The 15,945-nt window shown below is 39.4% G+C and overlaps 2 protein-coding genes across 4 annotated transcripts in view; one reads left to right on the plus strand and one right to left on the minus strand.

Moving 5' to 3' along the window:
• MTBP (MDM2 binding protein) overlaps positions 1-4,043 on the minus strand; it is a 72,659-nt gene extending 68,616 nt beyond the window's left edge. Inside the window, exons 1-4 of one of the 3 annotated variants that reach the window (XM_047783346.1) lie at positions 3,759-4,042; positions 2,853-2,933; positions 451-524; positions 203-354 (exon numbers count right to left, since the gene is read on the minus strand). In XM_047783346.1, coding sequence (XP_047639302.1) covers positions 203-354; positions 451-524; positions 2,853-2,933; positions 3,759-3,876 — 425 coding nt within the window. In that variant the 5' untranslated portion in view covers positions 3,877-4,042. Of the gene's footprint in view, positions 1-202; positions 355-450; positions 525-2,852; positions 2,934-3,758 lie in introns of all 3 variants that reach the window. The other 2 variants (XM_047783347.1, XM_047783344.1) reach the window with 2 other exon arrangements.
• A 137-nt stretch (positions 4,044-4,180) lies between these two features.
• Positions 4,181-15,945, plus strand: part of MRPL13 (mitochondrial ribosomal protein L13) — a 64,257-nt gene continuing 52,492 nt past the window's right edge. The window contains exons 1-2 of the mRNA XM_047783348.1: positions 4,181-4,274; positions 8,120-8,243. Of these exons, the coding sequence (XP_047639304.1) occupies positions 4,248-4,274; positions 8,120-8,243 (151 nt within the window). The 5' untranslated portion in view covers positions 4,181-4,247. The remainder of the gene's footprint in view (positions 4,275-8,119; positions 8,244-15,945) is intronic.

A 15,945-nucleotide genomic window follows, 5' to 3' on the forward strand; every position in this document is an offset into this window, starting at 1 on the left:
AATATTTTCAGATACCAATGTTTGCATTTTAAAGAATTTTATTCAAATAAAAGGCCCAAATTGCCTGTCTTCTAAAGTAAAGGGTTGAAAATTTGAATTATGTAAAATTCCCTTACTATAGCTGCAAAACACATTGAATCTTCACCCTCATGGCTAAAATATTTTATGTTTTAAAGACATTACAGAAAGCAAATAGGCATACTCAGCCAAGGATAATGATTCCCTGCTATTACTATCTTCTTCCTCAAAACAGTCAACAGCACTCAAACATTCTTCGATGTTTGTTTGAAGAACATCTTCAATTTCATCTTTTTCCGTACCAAAATGCATCTCCTCCCAGTCAGAACTACAAAACTAATATACCAAAAGAGTGCATTAAATAATGGGTTTGTGGAATTCTTGCTATCAACAAAAACATTCACTCGTGAATGTTTTCTTAATTTACATTACCTGATAAAATCCACATATTGCCTGCACTGCAAAGAACCACTTCTTGGAACCAGGTATACCGCCCACTGAACAGGCTGGAAACAAAATCATACTTATTAGAAGGCATGCCACAAATAAGCAGATGCTGCAGCATATATACTTAAAGAGCTATACAATTTTAACAACTATTACACAGTTATTTTAAGTTTTGGATATGTGTGTGTGTATGTAAAGCTGAAAGCAAAGAAAAAAAAGTGGTAATGCTGAAAGTGATATTCAAACCTAACATAAATGGATTCTAGAAATAGTTGCTGTGATAAAAAATATTGTGACACACAAAATAAAGCCGTCCTAGAGAAAAAGATGCTGGCAAAAACCTTTCACATTAAAGGAACTCAGACATATTTCACATTAAAAGTGCAAAGGATAAAACACCAGAAGCTAATACAAACACACGAGTATGACAATTCACCAAAACACAGAGAAAATGCTCACTCTGTATCTTTTTTTTTTTTGTCTTTTCAGGGCAGAACCCACTGCATATGGAGGTTCCCAGGCTAGGGGTCAAGTCAGAGCTGCAGCTGCTGGTCTACGCCACAGCCACAGCAATACCAGATCCAAGACGTGTCTGTGACCTACGCCACAGCCCGTGGCAATGCCGGATCCTAAACCCACTGAGTGAAGCCAGGGATTGAACCCACATCCTCATGGATACTCGGATTCATTACCGATGAGCTACAACAGGAATTTTTCTTAACTTATATAATGTTGAGAGGTGGCAAGTACTGTTCAAACTACTTTGACAAGGTTTTTACAAAGAAATGAAACACCTGAACTCAATGTTTCTAATGTTTTAAATTACAGTGTAGGTAATAAACACTAATTTTTTTACTATTTTTTCATTTCCTATATGTTAATAACCAACAGTAAATGAGTTTTTAATGTTTTGACAAAAAATATTAAAGGTCATGGGACAACTGTAAATTCCCCCATTGATTACTATATTAGGATTGCTTTGTATGGCTTCAGCTTGCAGAGTCACCTACATATTTCCACACTTCCATACAAACAAGGACTGACTGCATCAGAAACACAAAGTGAAAAGTTACTGTGAGAACTCCTGGAGGGCTTGTAGCTCTTTTACATATACATTCAAGGCACAAATGAAAGGAAATCTTTCTTGCACTAATTGTAGTATTGACTTAAATTACACCAACTTGAAAAATTAATGAGAGGACTTCTAGGACTTGGCAAATAGGCTAGGTGAGCACACACATATTAGAAATAATTTTCCAAAGGTGACAGTTGAAACCCAAGAGACAAGAGGTTCTCTGATGAAAGAAAAGAGAAAGAAGCAGACTGTATAGTCATGAGAACTATAAAATTATCAAAACAAGTATGCTTTCCCTGGCATCTCCAGAAACTTCCTTTGGCTTTTAGACCTGTTTTGGTATCTCCTTTTTCTAAGCCTTTGAAAGACACTTCCAAGAAAAGGAAGTAAAAGAGAGGACAACCATCAAAGGAGTAAGTAAATGGATTTGTATAACACCAACAGAAACCAAAGGAGAAAGATTTTTATAAAGTAAAGGGTGGTCCAAAAAGTTGAATACTTGAGTTCCCCGGTGGCTCTGTGGGTTAAGGATATGGCATTGTCATTGCTGTAGCCAGGGAAACTTCTGCATGCCAGGGGTGCAGCCCCCCCCCCGCCAAAAAAAATTTCAAACACTTAAAAAGTTAAAGCAGGTAAGAATGGAGAAAAGATTACTGTGTTTAACCATTACAAAGTGGAGTTCCCATCGTGGCTCAGCAGAAACAAATCTGACTAGCATTCATGAGGACAGAAGTTCAATCTGTGGCCTTGCTCAGTGGGTTAAGGATCTGACATTGCCACAGACTGGGCTCAGATCCTGAGTTGCTATGGCTGTGGTGTAGGCCAGCAGCTACAGCCAACTTGACCCCTAGCCTGGGAACCTCCATGTGCCGTGGGTACGGCCCTAAAAAAAGACAAAAAAGAAAAAAAAATGAAGTGCTTTTAAGAAAATCAATGAGGTAAGGGTGGGGAAAAAAGTTAAGGAAATGGGTGTAAGAGCATTACTATCATATTTGTACTCAGGACATATCGTAAATCCTCCTTATAAGGCCACATTATCTAATAAAAAGCTCACGATGGGCAAGACAATCTCATAAAGGGAACAAAACTCAAACCGAGAAACTGAAATAATTTTCAAGACAACTTTATGACATCCAAGCATCAGGAGGAAAGGGATACTATCTTTTCCATTTTGTATTTCTTTCCCTACCTCCCTATATCAGTGATGTGTACAGTCAACAAGTGTTCCTTGGATTTCCATGTGACCAAGTTAATTAAATGTATTTCCAATACAAATGCTGTGCCATAAAAGAGGAATTTATGTTACACTTACCAGGGAAAGTACTATCTTCTGGATTAATCGAAGCACTAATGCTTCTTTTCAGGAGGTGATAAACATCTGCTGCCCTTAAGTCTGAAAAAGAAATAGCAAACTAACAGAGTCAAGAGTTATGTAATCTAGACCTTTTCTAAGAGGCTCTTAAGTACACTATGCTGTACATAAAACAACTATACCCTGTTCAAATTTTGGTATGTTAAATCTAAAGCTAGCAAGGTTAAAACAGGTAAAGTTCCCGGTTTGCACATGCCTGCCAGTTAACACAAATCCAAAATTCCCCCCAAAGAATAATTTTACATGGAAAAGAGAAATCCTGTTACAATACTCTGTACACAACCACATACACCTCCTCCTCAAAATGTCCCTCTATCAAAACAAACTAAATAAAATGCAGAATCTAGACAAGAGCACCAAAAACCAGTGCAATCTCAAGCGATCAGAATTGTTTTAAATTTATCATTTGTTTTTTAACTTAGTTTATGCGGAATGTCTCTTCCCATTAAGATGCAAATTCTAGCAAAGTAAGATCTTTTTCCATCTCGTTCTTCGTTCCTCGGTATTATCTGTATTTGGAACACAGGAGACAGAACTACTTATTGAATGCATATCTGTCCAAAGGTCAGAAATTCCATTTCCATGGCACAGAGAATTTACTCAGATTTTTAATGTGTCGGGAACTTTGGAGCGCTGGAATCTTGCATCCACAAATCTGCCCTTATTTTTCCACGAAGATAATATATATATATACATATTTTTTTTAGCCTTTACCAGGTCGATCCCAGATAGAGTGACACCTTCCTAGGACAACTCGATACATGTCCCTCCCCAGCAAAACTTGATCACAATTTTTTTTTCTCCTCCCTGAAAACCGTTCCCGCTCTTTCTCAGCCCTGAGCTTACCCGGCTGCTTCTCGGTACACACAACAGACGAAACCCCTGGCTCATGCTCCGCCTCCGCTCCCGCGGCGGACTGGACTTTTTCTTCCCCCCAGATCACAAGAAGTAGGTACCGATCCATCTCTCAGAGCTGACCCCCAGTTTCAGGTCTCCGCTCCCAAATCCAAACAGTCCCGCGCAACAGATGCACTTCCGGTTCCCTTCTACTTAGGTCGGCTGGAAACTGCGTTCTCCACCGATTTTCCGCAGCTTTTCCAGCAAGCAAGCTATTTTGGGGGATTATTCTGTCAATAACTGCATCATTTCCTCCCTTCATAGCGGAATTGCTACTGTAGGAAGATTGGAAGCGATGCAAGAAAAGCGGAGCAGTAGATGAGTGTTGGCTGGCCTAGGAACTGACATGCTCAGCTCTATGCGTTTCCTGCCGAGCCCGTGATGCTGCGGGACACGTCTTGAATCCTGGGAAAGGGAAGGTCCTGCTGCTGGGGGAACATGTCGAGTTTCTCCAAGGCGCCCCAGGTGAGTTCAAGGTCTTGTAGCTTCATTACGATGGCAGAAGGAGGTCGGATTTAGTGAAGCTGAGTCGGATAGGAAGGTGGGTCCTTGGACTAGAAGATGTCTCGGTGAGGGTTGTGATTCTGGCCACCACTTGCTGTCGTTTTCTTGGAACTCCTACCCTCCCGTTTTCAGTCGACCCTTGTTCCCACCTTCACCTTCCCGCTCACCTCTGTCTCGGAAAGACTTATTAGGAGGGAAGTCAGAGAGGTATTGAGATGAATCGCATAGGGCTTGGTAGACTATTGTAAGAGCTTTATTTACTGAGCAAAGTAAGGACCGACTGGAAGGTTTTGAACCAAAGAGTAACTAATCCCCCTTGGGTGTTAAAAGGAGCACTCTGACTGCCGAATAGACTGTTTAGAGATGGGGGTTGGTGGAGGATACAAGCTAAGAATCTATTTGGAGGTTATTGCAACAATCTAGGCTCCACATGTTAGTGGCACAAGCCAGGCTTAGTAACAGTGCCAAAAAGTGGTCACATTCCTTTTCAAGGTGGAGCCAGTAGGATTTACTGAAGGATTGAATGTGGGCCGACAGTAAAAGAAGAGACAAGGATTATTCCAAGGTTTTTTATTTCAACAAGCAGAAGGATGTTCCATCAGCGGAGATAAGGAAGGCTGAAATTGAAGCAGGGTTCAGAAGGAAGAGCAGGGGTTTTGGGTACGTTGATCGAAGAAGCCACTTAGCCTAATCTTGCTCCAGCTGTGATTCCTTCCTTGGACTGTTACTTGTCTCTGATGAGGTAAATACAGGAAGTAAAATGAAACATTAAAAAAACCAAAAACCTAGCAATTTGACGTTGTGGCAGGATCTTAATTGTTTTATCAAAGTTTTTTTCTATCACAGTATTTGGCCTGCAATCGATTGGAAAAGAACTAATCTTTTGTTACACATGGTTTATGAAACACTGTAGTGCCTATGTCAAATGGGCAGTTGAGTACAAGTGTAGAGTTCAGGATGGAGATGTGAATTAAGGAATCATAAGCATAGAAGTGGCATTTAAAGTTGTGGGTCTGGGAGTTCCAGTTGTGGCTCAGAGGGCTAAGAACCTAACTTCTCTGTGAAGATGTAGATTAGATCACTGGCCTCACCTAATGGATTGAGGATCCCATGGCTATTGCGTAGGTGGGCAGCTGCAGCTCGGATTAGATCTTTAGCCCAGGAACTTCCATATGCCACAGGTGTGAGCACAAAAAGAAAAAAACACCTTTTAAATAAATAAGTAAAGTTGGGGGTCCGGATGAAGTATTTGAGGAAATGAATAAAAAGAGGATAGCCAAGAACTGAGAAACGAGAAAAGGAGAACCAGCCTGATAGAGGAAAAAAATAATAGAGGGTGGTGTCCTAGAAATCTAGTGATGAAAGAATACCCAGGAGAGGGGAGTGATGGACTGTACTGAAGACAGAATTGACCAATGGATTTAGTAAGGAAGGTCATGGTAACTTTGGCAGGCAGTAGTAGGTAATAGGTGTGGAAAGACAAAAGTTGGGCTGGAGTAGGTTGAAGAGAGAATGAGGAAAGACTAATTGGAAGCAAGTTTGTTGTGCTGCAAAGGAAAGGAATGAGGCAGCTGCTGGTAGGGAACTGAGGTAAGGAGGTTTTGGGGGTGTTTTTTTAACTTATTATGGAGAATTTCAACCATATGTAAAAGTAGCTATCACTGAATTTCAAAAAACTCATAGCAATACCATTTCATCTGTACCCCCATTCATTTCCTTCTCTTCCTTATGAATTTGAGGTACATCTCAGACTCATATTATTTCATCAGTAAATATTATATTTCCTATGAGATAAGGGTAAAAAAAAAAGATAATCCCATTACCATTTATCAAAGTTAAATGAGAAGTTAACAGCGTTTCCCTGGTGTCAAATCTAGTATCCAGTATGTTCAGTTTTCTAATTTTCTCATATATATATATGTGTGTGTGTATATATATATATATCATCTATTATATAAATACATGATATAGTTATATATGTATGTTATATAAATACATAATATATTTAAGTTTCTTCCATTGGATTAGGATCCAAAGTGCAATAAGTGGCTATGTTTTTTTTTTAAGTCTGTTAAGAAATAGGTTCCTATTGCTATTTTTTTCCTTAAAATTTATTGAAGAAAGAAGATTGTCCTGTAGAGTTCCTTCTCTGTGATTTTTTTTTTTTTTTTTGCTCATAAGCTGAGAGAAGTGTGGAAAATGTATAGACTAGAAGCTGTCTTTATATGTAAAGGACATGATCATCTATATGAAAAACGGAATTTACAAAAAACTACTAGAATTGATTACATGAGTTTAGCAAGGTTATAGGATACAAAAAAATGAAGTGTATTTCCATATACTACAATGAACAATCAGAAATTTAAAAATACAGTACTACTTGCAATGGCATCAAAATATGTGAAATAAAAGATAAACCTTACAAAAGATGTCCAAGGGGAATGGGATAGAGGCTAGAAAAAGAACAGGAAAACAGCAGATTGTTACCAATCTGCAGTTTTGTAGGCTGATTTGAGGTTCATGATGATTGAATTTAAAATAAAACCAGCTAGCCTATCTGTATTTTTTCCAGCATTTTTTGACTGCTTGTTTATATGCATGGAAAAAGCATCTGATCAGGATCTTTCTGGCCTATAATTTTCTTGGAGTTTTAAGGCAATGATGGACACTGCAGACAGAGGTCTATTCCTGAGGTAGCCTAAGATGTCTGTATAAGGTAGTTGTTGTTGTTTTTATTTTTTAATGGCCACACCTGCCACCCCACACCTGTGGGAAATGGAAGTTCCTGGGCTAGGGGTCAAATCAGAGCTGTAGCTGCTAATCTACGCCATAACCACCTCAATACCAGATCTGAGCCACACCTGCGACCTAACCCCACAGCTTGCAGCAATGCTGAATTCTTAACCCACTGAGCAAGGCCAGGGGTCAGACCTGAATCCTTATGGACACTATGTGGGCTTCTCAACCTATTGAGCCACAGCAGGAACTCCTAAGACGGTTTTTTAAAGTTTAAGTATTCAGCATCATCTATATATACTTTTTCAGCTGCATCATGTTATTTAACCCTCCTTTGGAGTTAAACTCCTGGAAAGTCTTCAGCTCCTAATTGGCCAATCAATGTAATATATCTAATCTCAAAATATTTTTGAAGACCTTCATAAACAACTTCTGCTTTCATAAGAGCTTCTAATTACCCCTCCAGATTCTATTCTCTGTGGTATGAAAGATATGTCATAATGTAAAGGGAAATAATGTCTTTGGAATGTTTTTAATAGAGCATTAAATAATAGTTGTAGGAGTTCCCGTCGTGGCGCAGTGGTTAACGAATCCGACTAGGAACCATGAGGTTGCGGGTTCGGTCCCTGCCCTTGCTCCGTGGGTTAACGATCCGGCATTGCCGTGAGCTGTGGTGTAGGTTGCAGACGCGGCTCGGATCCCGCGTTGCTGTGGCTCTGGCGTAGGCCGGTGGCTACAGCTCCGATTCAACCCCTAGCCTGGGAACCTCCATATGCCGCGGGAGCGGCCCAAGAAATAGCAACAACAACAACAACAAAAAAGACAAAAGACAAAAAAAAAGTTGTAATAGAAAAGCGGGCAGGAAGGAGTACTCTGTTAATCTGCAGAATAATGAGGAAAACTCCACCTTTTCTAGAAATAGAAATGAAAACAAAACAAAAACATTAATGTGGAATCTTTTTTCATAATGATTATTGACATTAACTGTAGATGACGTGATGTTTCATAACAAACTTAATTGTTTCCATTTTAATTAGAATTTTCTTTGTTTCCTCTTCTGTCTTTTCAAGCAATGGGCCACGTTTGCTCGAGTTTGGTATCTCCTAGATGGGAAAATGCAGCCCCCTGGCAAACTTGCTGCCATAGCCTCAGTTAAACTTCAAGGATTGCATAAACCTGTGTATCATCAACTGAGTGAGTAAACCTCATATTAGTAACCATAGTTTTGATGTCGGAATAGAATATTGAAGATATTTGACTAGCTCCTTTTAGGATCTCTTTTTTTTCCTGAGGATCCCTTCCATTCTTGCTACAAACCTATTAGGGCACTAAGGTGAATTTGGCTTCTTCATAGGAAAACCATACTGACCAGTTTGCCTGCAACAGCACCATTTTTTGCTGCCATTACTCCAGCAAAATTATCAGTAGCCCTTCCTTCCACTCTCAGAAATATCCTGATTTGGGAGTACCCGTTGTGGCCAGCGGAAACAAATCCAACTAGGAACGATGAGGTTGCAGGTTTGATCCCTGGTCTCGATCAGTGAGCTGTTCTGTGGGTCGCAGACGCGGCTCGGCTCGTATCCTGGCGTTGCTGTGGCTGTAGCGTGGCCTGGCTCCGATTAGACCCCTAGCCTGGGAACCTCCATATGCCGCGGGTGTGGCCCTAAAAAGACAAAAGAAAAAAGAAAAAAAAAAGAAATATCCTGATTTGGACTACAAATTCACTTCATGTGACAACATACATTTAGATAGAGCGCTTTTGAACATGAGCAAATAAGCTTACCCTCTCTTCTAAAAACGCTTTCCCCCAAAAAATACAGTTAGCTAGGCATGGGAAGTTTATTTTTCACTGTTTTAAATTAATAGATTTGCTTTTCTGTGTCCTTTTTCCAAAACAAAACAGTTGCTTTCATACTAAAAGCCTTCTGCTTATTATAGGTGGTTTTGATTGACTTCACTTTCCAAGGCACTTCCTGTCTTCCCTGCAGGATCAAATGTCAGCTCTTACTCTCCATCTTGCTTGACCTGTCAGCAACACTTTTTGCACTTAATCAGATTTTTACCTTTATTTTGAAATATGAAGTATACAGAGATACAGATAGTAGGTAGATATATAGGAGTATATTCATCTATCTATATATAAATATAGATAATATTTTTAAACAAATAATACTGATGGTGAAATGAATACCTATACACTGAGCATTTGGGGTTTTTTCCCTCTTTTTTTGCCATCACAAAAAAATTGCTGTCAATATTCTTGTACCTTTTTCTGGTAGTACATGTGGAAGAATTTCTCTGAGGTCAGTCCATGGGACAGGAATTACAGAGTTCAAAGCTGCTTGGGAACCTAGTTAGTCTTTATGCAAATGTCTCTGCCAGCCGCATTCCAGTGTTTTCATTATTCCTCATCTTGGTAACATTGATATTTTTATTCATTTTAATTGTGACTGCTCTGGTAGGTGTGAAATGCTTTATTTTTGTGGTTTTAATTTGCATTTTCCTGATTGCACATGGAGTTGAGTATCTTTTCATTTATTTATTGGCCTTTAATCATTTCCCATTCTGTGAAATGTCTATGCATTTCTTTTTCCCATTTTTCCACTGAGTGTTTGTCCTTTACTTTTTTAAACTTTTATTATGAAAATTTTCAGAATTAAATTTCAGAAAAGTTTGAAGAATAGTACAGTGAATTCCTTTATATCATCCACCTAGATTACACAATTGTTAATATTTTACCACATTTTTTTAACCCAATCATTTGAAAATCAATTATAGATATTGTTTTATCTCCTCCTAAATACTTCAACATATGTCTCCTAAGGATAAAGATATTCTCCTGTGTAACCCAAATGCCATTATCATACATCTAAATGTTAACTTTTATAGCCATTCCTGTTTATATGGCTATCATTTGTAATATTTTCCTGGGAAATTGTACGCCAGTTTTCAAATAAGCATGTCTACAGTGACTATGAGCACATGAAACATACTTAATAAATGCTGATTAAACCAATGGTATGAGAACTTAACATATTTGAAAATTGCTTGAAGTTTATGTTTTGATTTTAATGATATCTTACAGACATGAGAAGTCTAAAGTTTTGCTGACTAAGCTATATATTAAGTATAGTGAAACAAAAATTCAGTTCAGGCTCTAAAAAGTAAATTTCTAATTTCATAGAAAAACAGTTCTCCATTACCAGAAATGAATGGCCTGACAGGCAGCCACCAAAGCCCTTCTGGTGTTCTATCTAGCATAGTGTTTATTTATCAATAAAGAATACTTCATCAGTAATGACTTGCTTGTAAGAAAGCAGAAGTTTAATTCAGAGGGCAGAAAAGTACTATACTTTAGGGAGAAATGAGGTGGCTGCTACTGATTCCACCTCCTCCCAAATTTTGTAAAAGGAGGGAATTCTTTTCTAATTCCATAGCATTTCTGCCTTGACCCAGACCACTTTTTCCAGTAAAAAAAATAACCTGGAGTTCCCGTCGTGGCGCAGTGGTTAACGAATCCGACTAGGAACCATGAGTTCCCGTCGTGGCGCAGTGGTTAACGAATCCGACTAGGAACCATGCGGGTTCGGTCCCTGCCCTTGCTCAGTGGGTTAACGATCTGGCGTTGCCGTGAGCTGTGGTGTAGGTTGCAGACGCGGCTCAGATCCTGCGTTGCTGTGGCTCTGGCATAGGCCGGAGGCTACAGCTCCGATTCGACCCCTAGCCTGGGAACCTCCATGTGCCGCGGGAGCGGCCCAAGAAATAGCAAAAAAGACAAAAAAAAATAAAATAAAATAACCTTATAAAATTGGTTTGCCGCAAGACCTCACAAAATCCATTTGACCAAATACATAACATGCATGATATTTGAACCTCATTACAGGAACTCCCTCCTCCTAATTAGGGCTTCCCTCCTTCTAATTGGGGCTGCACTCCTGAATTAGGGACTTGAGAGCTTTTTGAACATTTTATTTTTCATTGACAAATGAAAAGAAAGGGCATGTGGTGATTTTTGGATTATGACTTATTCTTCATGAGGACTGTATTCTTTTCACTGCCCACAGATTGGAGACAATATGAGCTTTTAAAGGAGGAGAATATGAGCTTTTAAAAGAAGCAGAGGGAAACCTTTCTTTAACATTTTCACATGTTAACTGTGCATCATTTAAATTTTGCAATTTGGATTTTTTTGGGGTTTGTTTGTTTGTTTGTTTGTTTTGCTTTTAGGCCACACCCACAGCACGTGGAAGCTCCCCGGCTGGGCTAGGGGTCGAATTGGAGCTACAGCTGCTGGCCTGTGCCACAGCAACGTGGGATCTGAGCCTCGTCTGTGACCTACACCACAGCTCATGGCAACACTGGATCCTTAACCTACTGATCGAGGCCAGGGATGAAACCCGCATCCTCATTTTTCCTAGTCCAGTTCATTAACCACTGAGCCACGAAGGGAACTCCTACATTTTACAGTCTTAACTGCACATTTATTCTTCAGCCCATTCTTTTCTTTTTTTTTTTTCTTGTCTTTTTGCCATTTCTTGGCCCGCTCCTGCAGCAGATGGAGGTTCCCAGGCTAGGGGTCTAATCGGAGCTATAGCTGCCAGCCTACGCCAGAGCCACAGCAACGCCAGATCTGAGCTGCGTCTGCAACCTGCACCACAGCACACCGCAATGCCGGATCCTTAACCCACTGAGCAAGGCCAGGGATCGAACCCGCAACCTCATGGTTCCTAGTCAGATTCGTTAACCACTGCGCCAACGATGGGAACTCCAGCTCACTCTTAGAATATAATTTTACAAAGTACTGAAGAAGATTTGCTCCAAGTTATTTCTAGAGTACTTAACTCTTTTGGAAGTGAATATTTACACATTACCAATAAATTTGAACACACCTTGTTACTGTCACAGCATCTTTATACTCGGTAGATTTTGTGGTAACTTAACATGATTTATCTGTCACATTGGCTGTGCAGAAGTCCAGGGATGCCAAAATAACCTTGAAGACAGGCATTTGGACATTCATCCTGCAAGACTGGAAACAAAGATCAAGGCCAAAGCCCAACTTTGTTGTTTATAACTAAAATTAGAATAGCTATTTTTCAGACATTTCTCAAACCAAGTCTTATAAGGAGCCCTGGTATATAAAAGCAGTGCTACCCTGGACGAAAGAGGGAGAAGATCCTGGATCCTTGCTCCTCTGAGTCACCCTTTTAGGAGTTTAAAAACCACTGAGCTAAAGCAAAGAGCTTATTGGAAGGAATTTGACTCTGTGAAGGGTACGAAAAGACAGGCGACAAAGTAAAAGAAAATTTTTGCAAGCTAACAAAGGACTGGGATCTAGATTGTATCAAAAACTCTCAAAAATCAACCATTAAAAAAAAACAATTTAATTAGAAAATAAGCAAAATACATGACCAGTTGGAACATTAAAAACATCCCCAGCCAGGAGTTCCCATCATGGCTCAGTGGTTAACAAATCTGACTAGGACCCATGAGGTTGTGGGTTCAATCTCTGGCCTCGCTCAGTGGGTTAAGGAACTGTGGTGTGGGTCACAGATGGGCGGCTTGGATCCCACATCACTGTGGCTCTGGTGTAGACTGGCGGCTACAGCTCCGATTAGACCCCTAGCCAGGGAGCCTCCATATGTGCGGCCCTAGAAAAGACAAAAAAAAAAGAAAGAAAAACCTAAAAAAAATCCTCAGCCATTAGGACAATGCAGATTAAAACCACAATGAAATTTTACCTCACATCTATCAGAATAGCTAAAATTAAAATAGTGGCAGCAGCAAATACTGCTAAGGATGCAGAGACTGGATTATTCATACGTTGCTTGTGGGAATGTAAAATGGTACAGCCAGTCTGAAAAAGAGCATGGCAGTTTCTTATAAAACTGAACATGAGCTTGCCATACAGAACATTAACTGCACTCTTGGACATTGATCCCAAAGAAATGAAAACTTAACACGCTTACCAGCTAAGTATTATTACCAGCTAATAAGAGTTCTGCCTGGTTACTCTGCATCCCCCTATGTTATCAACCCCTGGCTTATTGTATATTTAGCTACTTGTTTAGTGTCTAGCTCTCTCCGCTGGAACGTAAGATACTTTGCAGCAGGGGCTTCAGTTACATTCATTGCTCTATTCAAGAACAGTACCTGACATTAGTATGTACATAGTAAGTAGTGAGTGGACTAGTTAATTAATTAATAGAAAAAGACTATAAAATAAATTCTGGAAGAGCCCAAGACTCCCACCAAACTTAACGGTTGCCCTCATCTGAATCTACTTGACTGATGTCTGACAAGATGAGACTGAGTTTGAATGGTCAAATTTCTAAGATCAGAACTAGGTGCATCTTCTAGAAAAGCTAAGAAAGGAATTGGGTGGGAGCCAGAGATGACAGAACAAGCTGTATCTCCATTAAAGTGAACACCAGGGATTTTTTTTTTTTTTTTTAACATTTATTGTGATTGGTAGCTATCTCATTATATAATTAAGAGTCTTCAACAGGGAGCTTATAATCTAGTTAGAAGGAATAAAATCACCAAAATAGAGTTAAATCAGGTCATGAGAGAAGTTCGGTCATCTTGTGTTAGGAGAGACTTTATGGAAGAAGGACTAATACATTGTTGGAACTTGGTATTTATGTTGAACTTAAATGCTATGGGTTGGAGATCCCATGTGGCTCAGTGGTTAACGAATCCGACTAGGAACCATATGGTTGCAGGTTTGATCCCTGGCCTTGCTCAGTGGGTTAAGGATCCAGCGTTGCCGTGAGCTGTGGTGTAGACTGCAGATGCAGCTCAGATCTGGCGTTGCTGTGGCTCTGGCATAGGCCGAGGCTACAGCTCTGATTAGACCCCTAGCCTGGGAACCTCCATATGCCTCGGGTGTGGCCTTAGAAGAGACAAATAAATAATAAAAATTTTAAAAAAATAAATAAATGCTATGGGTAAAGATTAACAAGTAAAGATAAATTAGGAGGGCATTGCTAGTGGAAGGGAAAAAAAGACGAGAGATATGGGAGAGGGTTATGAATGCCTGTGTGTATGCATGAGAGAGTGAGGGAGAGAGAGAGAGAACTAGAAATAATGGGATAATGCTTCAGGAAATAGCAAGCAAAGCAAGTAGTGTGGCCTCCCTCGTACACATGGTGGTGTGGGAAAGAACTGGTAAATAAGGCTGGAAAATCTGAGCCTGAGCTGTAGGTCTCCTTGAACACTTTGCTGAGGAGTTGGCATGTGGTGAGGTTCAGAGGTGGCAAATACCTTGAACCTCAGAGCAGTATGTGGAAAAGGATTTTTGAGCTTTCCTCAGAACCTAGCAGAAAAGACATGTGATGAATTGAAAAGTGATGTCATTACCTCCATATGGCATTCCACCCCCCACTTCTTTCCATCCTGGTGGTAGTGAACAGGCTAAGGCTGTCTTTGAAGGCGCTAGAGTTGGATTTAAGTCTTAACTTGACTATTAACTAGCCATATACTTTTAGCCAAGATGTTTAACTTCTGATTCAGCTTCCTCCTTAAAAAGTAAAGATGGTTTGAAGCAGGAGGTAGAAAAATCCAACTTAAGAAGATGACTGTGAGATTTTTTTCAGTGTTAGGAAATGAATATAAAATGCCTACCTCAGCACCTGGCATGTGGAAGCTATTGAATAAATGTTACTTCCCCTCCTTTCAGGCAATTTTGAAGAAAAAGTAGAGATTAGTTCTGGCTCAGAGCAGACGATGCACCAAAACACTGAGGCCACAGGACTGAGAAGCGTCCCTGAGAGTGTAACACATGATGAGACCTTAGATTCCCTGACATAGAACTTTTGAATTTTCACTTTGTTTGCATTAGTTTGAATTTTATTTTGCCATTTAATGTAGCACCTGATATAAAAGGAAGTTAAATAGGTCAGAAATCTAAGATGATAAATTTTTGTAAATAAACTCACAATTCCTGTTTCTAAAAATTGCATACTGAACTTTAATTTTTTAAAAAAGTTTTTTAATTTGAAAGATATTAATTTCTCTTCCAACATATTGATCAGGCAGTAGAGTTTCAGTCTGTATACATTTGGTGCCTGTTGTAAAATGTTTTAATTAAAATGTAAACTGAAATAATATCTATTTATTTGGCTTAACAGAAATTTAGATGGAAATGATTGCACTGTACCCAGGATTTCAGCCTTTAATCATAATTTTGGTTTTTGTTTTAACATGTTATGCAGTTAAAAACAAAGATTTAGTTGCTGATTGATTTTATTTAGAGGCAGTGGAGAAGAGCTTCTAAGAATTATTAAATACTAGAGATCTGGCACATGTTATTAAGGGAGAATAATTTTTCCCAGATTAGGTGTTCATACCTTAGAGCTTAAAAAACATAATTTGCACCTAATTTGTGGTATTCTTTCCAATGTCTCTTGAAAGATCCTTTTAGATCTCTAAAGATGTATTTTGAATGGCTCAAAATGCTTTCTCCATATTTAAAGTTTAAACAACATTTCAGAGTTCCCATCATGGCTCAGTGGAAACAAATCTGACTAGCAAAACAAATCTGACTAGGAAACAAATCATGAGGACACAGGTTCAATCCCTGGCCTTCTCAGTGGGTTAAGGATGCGACATTGCCGTGAACTGTGGTATAGGTCACAGATGTGGCTTGGATCCCGAGTTGCTGTGGCTATGGTGTATAGGCTGGCAGTAGTAGCTCTGATTCCACCCCTAGCTTGGGAACCTCGGTATGCCATGGGTGCGGCCCTAAAAAAGATAAAATATTAAAAAAAATAAAGTTTAAACAACATTTCAAAATAAATTTAGCTTTAGCAGAAAGTTAGAGTCCATGTTTCCTCCAAATGGAAGTCACAGAAAGAGCCTGAGCAGGGTGCTAAATACCTTGGTATGTGAGCTT

This window comes from Phacochoerus africanus, chromosome 6, assembly GCF_016906955.1.
Source record: "Phacochoerus africanus isolate WHEZ1 chromosome 6, ROS_Pafr_v1, whole genome shotgun sequence".
Taxonomy (NCBI): Eukaryota; Metazoa; Chordata; class Mammalia; order Artiodactyla; family Suidae; genus Phacochoerus; species Phacochoerus africanus.